Here is a 12,641-nt window from a genome sequence, read left to right as displayed (position 1 = left end):
ACTAGCTCACTATTTCTCATACTCCACCCAGGAAGCAATGCAGGTACCAGGGGTGGACTGACCATTTGGGCACTCGGGCACTGCCCAAGGGCCCGGGGTCTGTAGGGGGCCCCATGAGATGCCCTTGGTACCTTTCATAGGCTTTTTTGGGTGTGGTTTGAGTGTGGGCTAGGACACAGGGGCCTCATGATCCCCTATTGCCCGGTGGCCCCATGAGTTGTCAGTCCGCCCTTGGCAGGTACCATGCTCCAACTTGCATACTCTGATTAGTAACTTCCTAGGACCAATGGACATCCCACTGTGATGTAAGATGTCTAATAAGTAAACATTAAAATTCTATGTTTGGGGGCAGAGTTGGCTGGCTCAGTGGATGGCAGCATAGCTCCTGAGCTCCACTGTATACCTAGCTTTAGTGGGCACTGCTACCTTATCAGGGCATCAAGCACCAAGACCAAGAGAGGAATAGACAACCACCCTCCACAAAAGCTGATGGACGTCTTCTCTCCAGAGGTCTGGACTGCAAACACGATGGTGGCGGCAATTCTCTCAGGGAACCCATGCAGCTCTCTCACTCCTCCAGACTCAGCCCTGCACAGGGATTGGGACTCTCTCTCTCAGAGGCAGCAAATGGTGAGTTTTCTCTGGCTAGCTCACCCTCCACAGCCAGCTCAGTTAAATCAAAACCTAGGCGGGAATGAACGGCACCCACACAGGTTGTATTAGCTCCCTTCATGCTGCCTCTCTCTGATATTATATTATCTCACTGGGGGTTTAAAATGTCACCATATAATACTGTGATTTGCTCTGAAAACAAATGAAAGGGGGATTCATATCGAATATTTGCACTGGTTAGGGATAAAGGATCTGCACTTTATCCTGTAAATGAAGCATGAATTTTAACAAATGTGTTAACTAGTCAACTGTAAATGTAAAATTAAAAGTACAAAGTAATCATAGCTTCCTTCCTTGCTTGTTTTACACCCCTATTCACAATTGTGCATTTTCTGCTTGTTTACTTATGCCTAAGTATGCTTAACATGCAGAATACCATTCTTTCTAATTATCCCACTTGTATTCTCAGGCACCCTAAACTCTATGTTAAAAAATGCATGAGGTTTTTTTAGCATATTCATGCGCTTTTGGTTCAATAGACCAAACAAACCCATAAAGATTGATACCAACATTGCCATAATACGCCTGGAAAAATGCTTCAAAATTGCCAGGAATATGCTCTACTTATGTTTTACTCAGACTACAGACTACTACTTTAATGACAAGTTAAAGTACAACTAAATGCTCAAAAACAATATTTAGCTTAGTACAGCACTAAAAGTTAAAACAGGATCTCTGTTTTTTTTGCTAAAATATACAGTTTTCCCCTTTGCTTGTGTTTTTGCTTGTGTTTTGTACACATCATGTAGACCCTTTAAATGAACATCTAGTTAATGCAATTGATTTACTAAAACTGGAGAGTGCAAAATCTGGTGCAACTGTGCATGGTAACCAATCAGCTTCTATCTTCAGCTTGTTTAATTAGACTTTGCCAAAAACCCTGGAAGCTGATTGATTTCTTTGCAGAGTTGCACCAGATTTTGCACTTTCAAAGTTTTTGTAAATCAGCCCCAATGTGTGCATACTGCAGCATTAGCTATAATCAGCTCATCCTAGTGCACTATACAATAGAATAGCTGCTTGTAGTCCAACTTGGGAATGTAATAGAAAGGATGTTAATGCTGTAGCTAAATGTCTAAGAAAATAAGTGCCTGTGGATACATCTTGCTGGGATGATGTAACTGAAAGTAGATCATGTAAAGAAAATGGATTCAACTTTTTCACATTACAGTGACAGCTGTCTGAACATATTTGATTTTAGGTTTTTGGGTTTTGTTGGGTTTTATTGTAATCATCGCATGGTAGAATTAGGCACTGGGGCTAGAGTCACAGTTACTTTTTTTCTTTATGACTACAAGTATGTCCTTACCACTACTCTACTACTTTATAAATAGCTTAGGTGATATGATATTTAGGGTACTCTTGCACTTTGGGGTCTTTCAAAATACAGCATAGAATCAGAACAGCAGTTATGAAAAAACTGTCCCCTAAAATAACAAAATGTGGGAAATAATTTTAGTGCCTTCTTTCATGTGCTGGCAATAGACAGCATACATATGGGGAGAAATTATCCACACTACAGAAGTGCTTTTTATTATTATTATTATTATTATACAGGATTTATATAGCGCCAACAGTTTGCTCAGCGCTTTACAATATATAGGGAGACAATACAGCAACAATACAGTTCAATACAAGAGGGATAGGAGGGCCCTGCTCCTTGGAGCTTAGAATCTAGGAGGGAGGGGTTAGTGGTACAAAAGGTAATAACTGTGGGGGATGGACTGGTTGGAAGAGTAGAATATTCCATCATTAGCTGAGGGCAGGATAGGCTTCCCTGAAGAGATAGGTTTTCAGAGATCGCCTAAAAGTGAGCAGGGTAGGCGATGGCCTGATAAATTGGGGTAGAGAGTTCCAGAGGATGGGGGAAGCTCTGGAAAAGTCCTGGAGATGAGCATGGGAGGAGGGGTCAAGGGAGCTAGAGAGCAGTAGGTCTTTTGAGGAGCGGAGAGTACGGTTTGGATGATATTTGGAGACAAGATTGGTGATGTAATTTGGGGCAGAGTTATAAATGGCTTTATATGTTATTGTCAATGTTTTGAATTTTATCCATTGGGCAATGGGAAGCCAGTGGAGGGATTGGTAGAGAGGGGTGGCAGATACAGAACGGTTAGTAAGGTGGATAAGTCTGATAACAGCATTCATGATAGACTGAAGAGGGGATAGCCTGCGATTAGGTAGGCCAATGAGGAGGGAGTTACAATAGTCAAGGCGAGAGATAACAAGGGAGTGAATAAGTTGCTTAGTGGTTTCCGAGGTTAGGAATGGGCGTATCTTGGAGATGTTGCGGAGGTGAAGTCTACAAAATTTGGACAGCGATTGGATTTGGGGCTGAAAGGACAGATTGGAGTCTAGGGTTACACCTAGCACCCTGGCATGATGGAAGGGACTGATGATTGTGTTATTGATTTTGATGGAGAAGTTAGGGGAGGGGGCACGGGCTGGAGGGAATACTAAGAGCTCAGTTTTGAAAAGATTGAGTTTGAGGAAGTGGAGTGACATCCATGCCGATATGTCGCTTAGTAGGTTAGTAATGCGAGAGGGGACTAAAGGGGTGAGGTGAGGGGTAGGAAGATAGATTTATGTGTCATCAATATAGACATGGTACTTAAAGCCATGGGAGTTTATCAAGTGACCAAGGGAGGAGGTGTAGATGGAGAAGAGTAGGGGCCCAAGGACGGAACCTTGAGGGACCCCTACAGAAAGAGGGAGTGAAGAGGAGGAGCTAGAGTTATAAGTAACACTGAAGGAGCACTGCGATCGGTAGGAGGAGAACCAGGAGAGAGCAGAGTCTCAGAGGTCAAGAGAGTGGAGTTTTTTGAGGAGGAGGGGATGGTCAACCGTATCAAAAGACGCAGAGAGGTCGAGTAGTAAGAGTATGGAGTATTGGCCATTGGTTCTAGCAGTTAGTAGATCATTAGTGAGTTTTAGTAGGGCAGTTTCAGTGGAGTGTAGTGAGCGAAAGCCAGACTGTAAAGGGTCAAGAAGGTTGTTGTCAGTGAGGTTGGCGCTCAGGCGATTGTAGACTGGTTATCAAATCTCATGATTGCATAATTCACATTGCGAAGAGCCAACATATGGCTTTATATTAAAAGTGAGCAAAGAGTAAACAGTCCTGTTAACCTTCTTTCAGGCGATTGTAGACTAAGCGTTCTAAGAGTTTAGAGGTAAATGGGAGAAGGGAGATGGGTCTTAAGTTGTTCAGGTTGGTGGGGTCCAGGGAGGGCTTTTAAGTATGGAAGTGATGTGTGCATGCTTTAGAGGGGAGGGGAAGGCATTTGACATTATAGGGCGAGTCTGTACACTTAGAAATTCCAGTAAAGTGAGAGAACAAGCTCCAGTTGCTGAAAAATATAATTTTTCATTTTGTACAATACATGTGTACAGTGTCATTGATTAAAAAAAATAGTAGATAAATACAGTAAATTTACAAAGTTCTATAATAAATGTGCTTGAATGTCATCTACTGTAAATGAAGTAGGTGTAGAAGAATCTATGGTGATCCTGCAACGTAGAGCCTTCCATTTATGATAAGATGCTGAAAATGTTGATAGACTTGACAAAGTCAATGCGCATCCTAGTGCACTATACAATAGAATAGCTGCTTGTAGTTCAACTTGGGAATGTCATAGAAAGGATGTTAATGCTGTAGCTAAATGTATAAGAAAATAAGTGCCTGTGGATACAGCTTGCTCAGAGACCAAGTAATAAATGCAAAACATGGATGACACACACATGACTGGTATCCCTATAATCAGCACAAACAGCAGAGTACATTTAAAGCTGAATCTAGGTAGCAAACATAACTTTATGCACATTTGTATGGGATAAATTGTAGGAAACTGTACATTTTCAAATTTTTCTAGCATTTCACTGAAAAATAGGCAAAAAAACAAATTGTTATTTTGCGTACAAAACAAATTTATATCTACCCTGCGAAAAAACATTGCAGTTCTCTGTTTAAACCCAAAGAGTTTTAAAGGTTGTTAGCAACTCAATCCACATGCTGCAAAATGGCTAAATTTTCCTTGGTCATACTCCAGAAAATGTAAAATTCATTTTTAAATGTTTCTGATTAAAATGCCAAGCACCTCTATTTCAGTTGATATAGATAATAATGTATCTAACATCAAGAAGTTCAATTCCAAACTCATATGGTCCAGGTTGGTTATTATTGATTTATGCAGTTTCAAGGACAGTGTTAATTCAGAAAATGTATTTTTTTATGACCTTCCTATATTCTGATCCCATTTGTCAACACAGTTCACTTAACAGTGTCTTTGAATGTTACATTTTTTAATCACATCTACCTTTTGCTTATAAATGAAACCATGACCTTGGGCCCACTACTCTATTTCTTCTTGCCTCAGTTAATAAATATTGGATGCTACTTGAAGAAAGGATTTATTTTACCAATTTCCTCTTACATGTCATTTTCCAATATTCGACTCATTGCCCGTATGAAACTTATTTAACAAAAAAATAGAAGCTGAGTGGATTCACTAACATGAAAGCTTAGGCAAAAAAACAAAATGTTCAGTAACTGCCAAAGTCTTTACTGACGATTGAAAAGCCATCATGTGATCACTATGTCAGCTATGATATACATGATCGCATGCAGACTCAAGGCTCTATTAATTAAAAAGAAGTTCATTGCCCTATTCTGCTGTAGTGCTCATTTGCAGTGATGTTGTTTTAATCATTTCACTGACAGAAACAGTTGCATTAATAAAGATAATAAAAAAAAATTAGAAATGTAGTTATACAATATACTGTATATACAGTATATTTTTGATCCAAATTGTGACAGTTGCTCTCAACCAAATTGACACATGCAGCAGTGTAGCAAATGACGTACTCAATGACGTCAAGCCGTTTACCGGAAGTCCATATGCCGCCATTTTGAAAGAGGGATTTCCATATACATTGGGCAGAAATCACTGTATAGTGAGTTTTTAACCCTGTAGTGTCCCAGAAGGACACATTTTAATGTGAGTTGAACATATATTGTTTTAATAAAGGCTAATTTTAGCAAAATATACTACAATATTGAGCATTATTTTTACATGGATATGGAGCGATCTGGATCTGCTTAAAAGTGCTGGTAAACAGTGGGGAAGATCTGTGTACCATTATATCGTCCCGGGTTAAAGAGAAAAGCGCAGTGTGACCTGTCATTATGGGTGAAACTTGGAGGTGAGCGCAATAGTGTGTTGCAGGTGGAAGAGCACTAAGGGGTGATACAGGAGCATGTTTATGTAGCAGTGTAATTACATTGGTTCACTTTAAGTACAACGGATTTAAAGGGATGGTCCACAATCATTAAGACTGTATTCAGTTGACACTTTTTGTTGGTGTATTTGTATCATGACATACAGGAAGTGTACCACACAGGTCCACGTGATGTGATTTAAGGATTTAAAGGGACAGATCACTATTAAGGATTGTGTATTTTGTATTTGTGTGCATTATCTATGGTATATTTATAGCACTGGTTTTGTGCAGTATCTATGGGAGTTTATATGTATGCATTGGAGGATATCATGAGTAGCATATATTGATCTTCATGAGCACAGCACAGTTTGATCAGTACCATTTATACATGCACGTATAAGATTGTAAGCACTATTATAATTTTTTATTGTTGCACTGCATTTTTTTACTTTATTTAATATCCTGTGACTGCCACTATGTAAACCACAACCTAAAAACATTTTTTACAGCTTTAAAGTAGAACTATAGACAAAACCTTGTTTCATTTTGGATAACATACAGGAGGCTTATAACCCCTGTCAGATTTTTTTTTGCCATCTGTGTCCCATTGGGGAGATTTACCTTCACTTCCTGTGCCATAACTAAAACAGGAAGTGAGAGGAAATCCCTGCAAATTAAGGAAATCCCCTGGGAACCCCCAGGTCACCAGAACTAGTGTCCCATCAATTTCCCCTCTATTACTTTTCTGGGGGCAACCCAAAATGTGGGATTTTCATTTACTTTCGCTTTCAGTTATAATGGTAAACAGGACAAACAGAGGGGGTGAATCTCCCTAATGGGGACACACACAGCAATAAAATGAATAGGTAATCCATCTCCACTCTGTCCAAAACAAAAAAAACAGTTTTGCCTTTAGTTATACTTTTAAGATTTAGTAAAATAATCTGGTAGAATGAATTATAATGATTAGTAATTGGGGAAAACAACAGACATATTCTAATTTAGTAATTTAGCAATTTTACCCTAGCATTGGTAAAAGTGATCTTTTTTGTTGCAAAAGATTTACAAGTGTAAAGAACTACAGGCACAACTCAATATTTGATAAGGAATAACATATTATTAATCATGTCTGCCATCTGTTTTGGTGTCTTGCTCCTGAGAAACATCTGATTTCTGTCTAATATAGCTGGTTGCTACAATTCCAATGTGTCTCTTGAAGGCAACACATTTTCAACCTCAGGCTGTGTGATATGAGCCAAAACACTGCAGTATTCAGTGATGATTTGTCAGTATAGTTATTAGGAACTTTAATGTTTATTACAGGGAATTCATAGTAAATGGATATAACATGATATTGTGTATGTTTACTTATGAATCACACTTGCTTCTTGGTTTGAGTTATCTTTCACTGTAAATATCAGTGTAATTATTTTTCGTTGTATTGGTGCACATATTTACCTTGAAGAGAAGTTCACCTATTAATCCATTCCATGTACCATCCTCTTGAGGACTTCCATACTTATGATCTGGAGCAACATATATTTCATACTTGAATCCCAAATAGTTGGATAAGGCATCAAGGACATCAATAGAAAATCCTTGGTATTTCTTTGGCTTTCCCAAGACATTCTCTAAAACCATAACAAATGGTTCTTCCTATAGAGAGAAAAAGAAAACAAAACACTTATTCTTGGTAATGATAACACTAAGGGGTTTTGATGACTATGAAATATACACACAAATAGCAATATGAATTTTGCCAAAAACATCCACACTACGAAACAGCTTCATGAAAAAAAACACTATCAGCAAGCCTAACTCTTTATGTGATTAAAGTGGACCTTGTGTGTGTATATATATATATATATATATATATATATATGAACAGTATGTTACTTGCAATGGCCCCTAGATGAGGGTGACATCAAGGGGCAATGGGGGAAAATGTCCTGGGAATAAACCGCATGAGAAGATGCCCCGGCTCTATGAGATTTTGAATCCTCATTATTCACATTATCTAGCTATAAGCCCATAATGTCACCCTCACCTAAGCAGAGCTGGGGGGGGGGGGGTGCAGAGATCTAACTGCCAAAGACCCCTTTTAAGTAAATTCTGCTCAATTTACCATTAGTCTGAGTCTTATCACATGATTCTGGACTCTGATACCTCCCTTTCATATTTCCTGCATTTCTGTGTGTGGAATAGACTGCAATGAATGCTGAAGGACGAAGATGCTAAAACCATGGAACACTATGAAGTGCATTTTTCATTTACAGATTCAGGTCCATTTATTTATGAGATAAGGATACTCAGAAAATGGATATTGGTATTAAAGTTTCAGTCATTCTGCGATACGCTATTTAAATGTTAAAAGTTACAAATAAAATGTTATCTGAATGTTTTGGCAGTGAAGTGCAGCTTTGTAAGCAGGTATAACACATTCTTTCTTATTATAATGTACTGGGGTAAAATATAATATCGAAATCTAACCTGCATATAAATATTTATTATTTACTACTTGTACTCAGCAGGTGGTACAGTCAAGGCAGAGCTTCACAGTTTTACTTAGTGATTTCACTGTGAATTTCTTTTTCTGCTGTTTGATTCTTCTGCAACTCTTACAGATGAATGAGTAAGAGAAGATTCACACATGTGCAGTGCTGATTGAAACTCAGGCTTCAGAGCTAATTAATACAGTATCTGTTCAATGGTTCATGTCAGGCTTACATCAGGTTCAGGGCAGGATTAGCTCAGGATCTTATGCTGTTCACACATATGCGGTTTATTCTATGGTTCCCATAGAAGTCAATAGCCTGTAATCTGCACCTGAATGTGAAAGCACTGCTTTTAGAAATTGTACATGACTCTTTTTCAAACCTGCACTCAGAGAAGGAGAGCTTTAAAGGGTATTATTATATTATATTATTATACAGGATTTATATAGCGCCAACAGTTTGCTCAGCGCTTTACAATATAACGGGAGACAATACAGTAACAATACAGTTCAATACAAGGTGGATTTGAGGGCCCTGCTCCTTGGAGCTTACAATCTAGGAGGGAGGGGCTAGTGGTACAAAAGGTAGTAACTGTGGGGGATGGACTGGTTGGAAGAGTAGAAGAGTCCAGTATTAGCTGAGGGCAGGATAGGCTTCCCTGAAGAGATAGGTTTTCAGAGATTGCCTAAAAGTGAGCAGAGTAGGTGATAGCCTGATAAATTGGGGTAGAGAGTTCCAGAGGATGAAGAAGCTCTGGAGAAGTCCTGGAGACAAGCATGGGAGGAGGAGACAAGGGAGCTGGAGAGTAGGAGGTATTGCGAGGAGCGGAGAGTACGGTTTGGGTGATATTTAGAGACAAGATTGGTGATGTAATTTGGGGCAGAGTTATAAATGGCTTTATACGTTATTGTTAGTGTTTTGAATTTTATCCGTTGGGCAACAGGAAGCCAGTGGAGGGATTGGCAGAGAGGGGTGGCAGATACAGAATGGTTAGTAAGGTGGATGAGTCTGGCAGCAGCATTCATGATAGACTGAAGAGGGGATAGCCTGCGATTAGGTAGGCCAATGAGGAGGGAGTTACAATAGTAAAGGCGAGATATAACAAGGAAGTGAATAAGTTGCTTAGTGGTTTCCGATGTTAGGAACGGTCGTATCTTGGGGATGATGTGGAGGTGAAGTCTACAAGATTTGGACAGTGATTTGATTTGGGACTGAAAGGACAGATGGGAGTCTAGGATTACACCTAGTACCCTGGCATGAGGGGAGGGACTGATGATTGTGTTATTGCTCTTGATGGAGAAGTCAGGGGAGGGGGCATGGGCTGGAGGGAATACTAAGAGCTCAGTTTTGGAAAGATTGAGTTTGTGGAAGTGGAGTGACATCCATGCCGATATGTCACTTAGTAGGTTAGTAATGCGAGTGGAGACTGAAGGGGTGAGGTGAGGGGTAGAAAGATAGATTTGTGTGTCATCAGCATAGAGATGGTAACTTGATTTTCATTGGAAAAAACATAGAAAATAAAAAATTCCTTTTTCTTTTGAAACAGCACTGTAATTTTCTGTAAAATTCAATGCAATATGAAAACCTGGAGGTGTTCTGTACATTTTTGTTGTACAGAACACCTCTAAGCATTTCCTTTCTGCTTCCGTGAAGAACTCTGCACTAAGATATGTGTCAGTTTTCAGGCGTCCAAAACTTTATTTTTGGTGAGATACTCCCCAAAGGTTAAACACTTCAAAAGGGATGTGGACACTGCAACTTTTCTCACAAGTACTCTGAACGTGTATATTAATAAAATTAATTGGTCCCTCCCATTACGAATAGCTGTGCATTGTCTAACAAAGAGCTATTTCTTCAGAGCAGAAACATATAGGAATCTGTAACAATCTTTGTTAAACTCTTTGCAATGTATATTGATCACCTAGAAGAAGTTACACTTTAAGGATTCTTAGTCAGAGAGAGGCAGTTACAATTTCAACAGGCAGTACTGGTTTTTCTTATTAAGTTGTTCAGCATCCTCAGAAAGTAATGAAAGTACCCATATCCAAAGTTTATTTGCGAGATACAACTTTTATACAACTAATAAAAAAGTAACAAGAAATAATTTATAAATGTAGAAATATGAAAAAAATATATAGTTTACATTCTTTCCTCTACTGTCAAAATATACAGATTGTGCTTTAATGTAAACAGAGTAAATGAATAGTATTCCACAGGAGCCTCACATACATAAAAATACACCAGCAGTAAAAGATAAAAAAGTTAAATCTACAAGATTTGCAAGCATGCAAATACAGGATTTAGTGTTTTTTTCTAAGTTGTTAATTTTTATGTGCAGTATCCAGTTTATGGTTACTTGAAGTTGCCGTAAATGTTGACAGTAGTTCTTGAGGATTAAGTTTAGTAAACAGTGGCTTCACAGTGTGGGTAAGCCACTTAACATAAGTCAGCTTTTTGAATTTTATTCATTGTAGATAAATATTACCTGTTTTGGCTAACATAAAACAGGATAAACCATTTTATGTATAGCTAAAGAACCAATGACAAAAACATATACATATACTGGAAAAATATTTAATAGAAAAGAGATTCTTCCATTAGACACATCATAGATTTATATATATATATATATATATATATAAATATTATATATATAGTATATACAGTATATATATTATATACATACAGTCAATATATATTTCTTTTCACACTAGCTTCTATTTTCTATATGTTCTTGATTTACATGTATGTAAGTGTAATTTTACATATACTGTACAGTATGCATGACCTATCGACATTTGACATTTCTGAATGTATTATAAATTATCCCGTTACAATTTTCAGTTTGAAGTTGAAGTTTGAAGATCATATCTATTTTGTGTTTTGTTTTTTGCCACATTTGCATCACCGCCAATACCAAAGGTCAAGAATTTACTGACAGCACACTTAAACTGCAACCGTAATTTTTGTAGTAAAAACATGCCCTTTTCTTACTAGACCTTTCATGGTATTAAGAAAAGGACAAATATAAAGAGTTTATTATTACCTTTCTTAAATACTAAAAGGGCAGGTTCACAGTAGATGCATTTTATGAAAATTAGGTTCATGTCTTGTGTCATGTTATTTTTATTTTTCTTGTAAACGCAAACATTTCTAATTAACTTGCTTTAAAATAGTGCATGGTGCATTCTTGACCTGCATTTGTTCTTTCATGACAATTTAAAAGGATCCTCCTAAAGTTTTTTAAGGTGTTGTTCTGGTATCCACGTCTTAAGGCTTGGAAATGTATAAAGCAGTAACATGGTCTAGCTGTAGCCATATCATTGCTTAAAAAAGAGAGAACGTGAGTGGGGTGGGGTGTGTGTGTGTTTGTGTGTATGGGGGTGGGGGGGTGTATGTGGAAGGGGAAATCAATCATATGCGTTTGACAGGTCATGTGACAGTTCTCTCCTTCTATCTCAGTATGTTTGTGACATCAGTTAAGATGCATAAATAATACACAAGATCCTTTTATAATTTCACGTAGTATTACTGTGACAGATAGAAAGTCTGCCATTGCATAAAGATACAGATAGTGCCTGGTTCAGTAGTGAAAGGGTTCCTGATTAAGTCTGAGGCTCATTGGAAACAGGCAGATGTTGCTCACAAAGAAAAGTATTCTCCAGTCAATGATTGTTGCTGTGTGCTTCTGCAAGAGCAATAAACAGAACCGTGCAACAGAAATAGCCATGATTCTGAAAGATGTTTAGGCTAAAGAACCCCTGCATGAGCAGAATGTTACTTTGAGGTTTAGATGATTAAACATGCACAAAAGGCCCTAAAATGAATTCTGCGGATAGTAGAGTCAAGGCTCTCCATTTGAAGCTAAATATCACATTAGGCAAAGGGATGATAAAATTAGGAGATTTGCAGAGATAACCCTTTTATTTCCCTAAATATTTCTAAATAGATATATTTTAATTCACAGAGAATAATGCAACTAGAAACTCTGTAAGCAATTACAATTGTGATATCGTATGATTGTCAGGATATTGGACAGGTCTCAATACATATTCAGAACTGCCAACTTTCCAATAGAGTTCACAAAGTAAGTCTTACGAAGAAAGAACAGCAAAATAGGACCCCAGAAAAACAATGACACCTGTTCAAAAGAGCTCACAACGTGAAAAGTACTAGATCTAGATTATCCACAAAGCAACCTAGACAGGCTACCCAAGCTCTTAAAGTAAATTAAGGGATAACACAGCTGGTCAAGGTTGT

At 38.0% G+C, this 12,641-nt stretch overlaps 1 protein-coding gene across 2 annotated transcripts in view; it reads right to left on the bottom strand.

Annotated features, from left to right (window-relative positions):
- Nucleotides 1–12,641, bottom strand: part of GRID2 (glutamate ionotropic receptor delta type subunit 2) — a 1,339,544-nt gene that overhangs the window by 284,717 nt on the left and 1,042,186 nt on the right. For both annotated transcript variants that reach the window (XR_016308769.1, XM_089663824.1), the window contains exon 10: nucleotides 7,345–7,542. Coding sequence is in view for 1 of the 2 variants with exons in the window: in XM_089663824.1 (XP_089519950.1) it covers nucleotides 7,345–7,542 (198 nt within the window). In the remaining variant the exon portion in view is untranslated. The remainder of the gene's footprint in view (nucleotides 1–7,344; nucleotides 7,543–12,641) is intronic.

This window comes from Staurois parvus, unplaced genomic scaffold (assembly GCF_062004578.1).
Source record: "Staurois parvus isolate SC_StPar_1 unplaced genomic scaffold, SC_StPar_1.0 ptg000044l, whole genome shotgun sequence".
In the NCBI taxonomy this organism is placed as follows: Eukaryota; Metazoa; Chordata; class Amphibia; order Anura; family Ranidae; genus Staurois; species Staurois parvus.
This window is presented reverse-complemented; position numbering and strand designations above follow the sequence as displayed.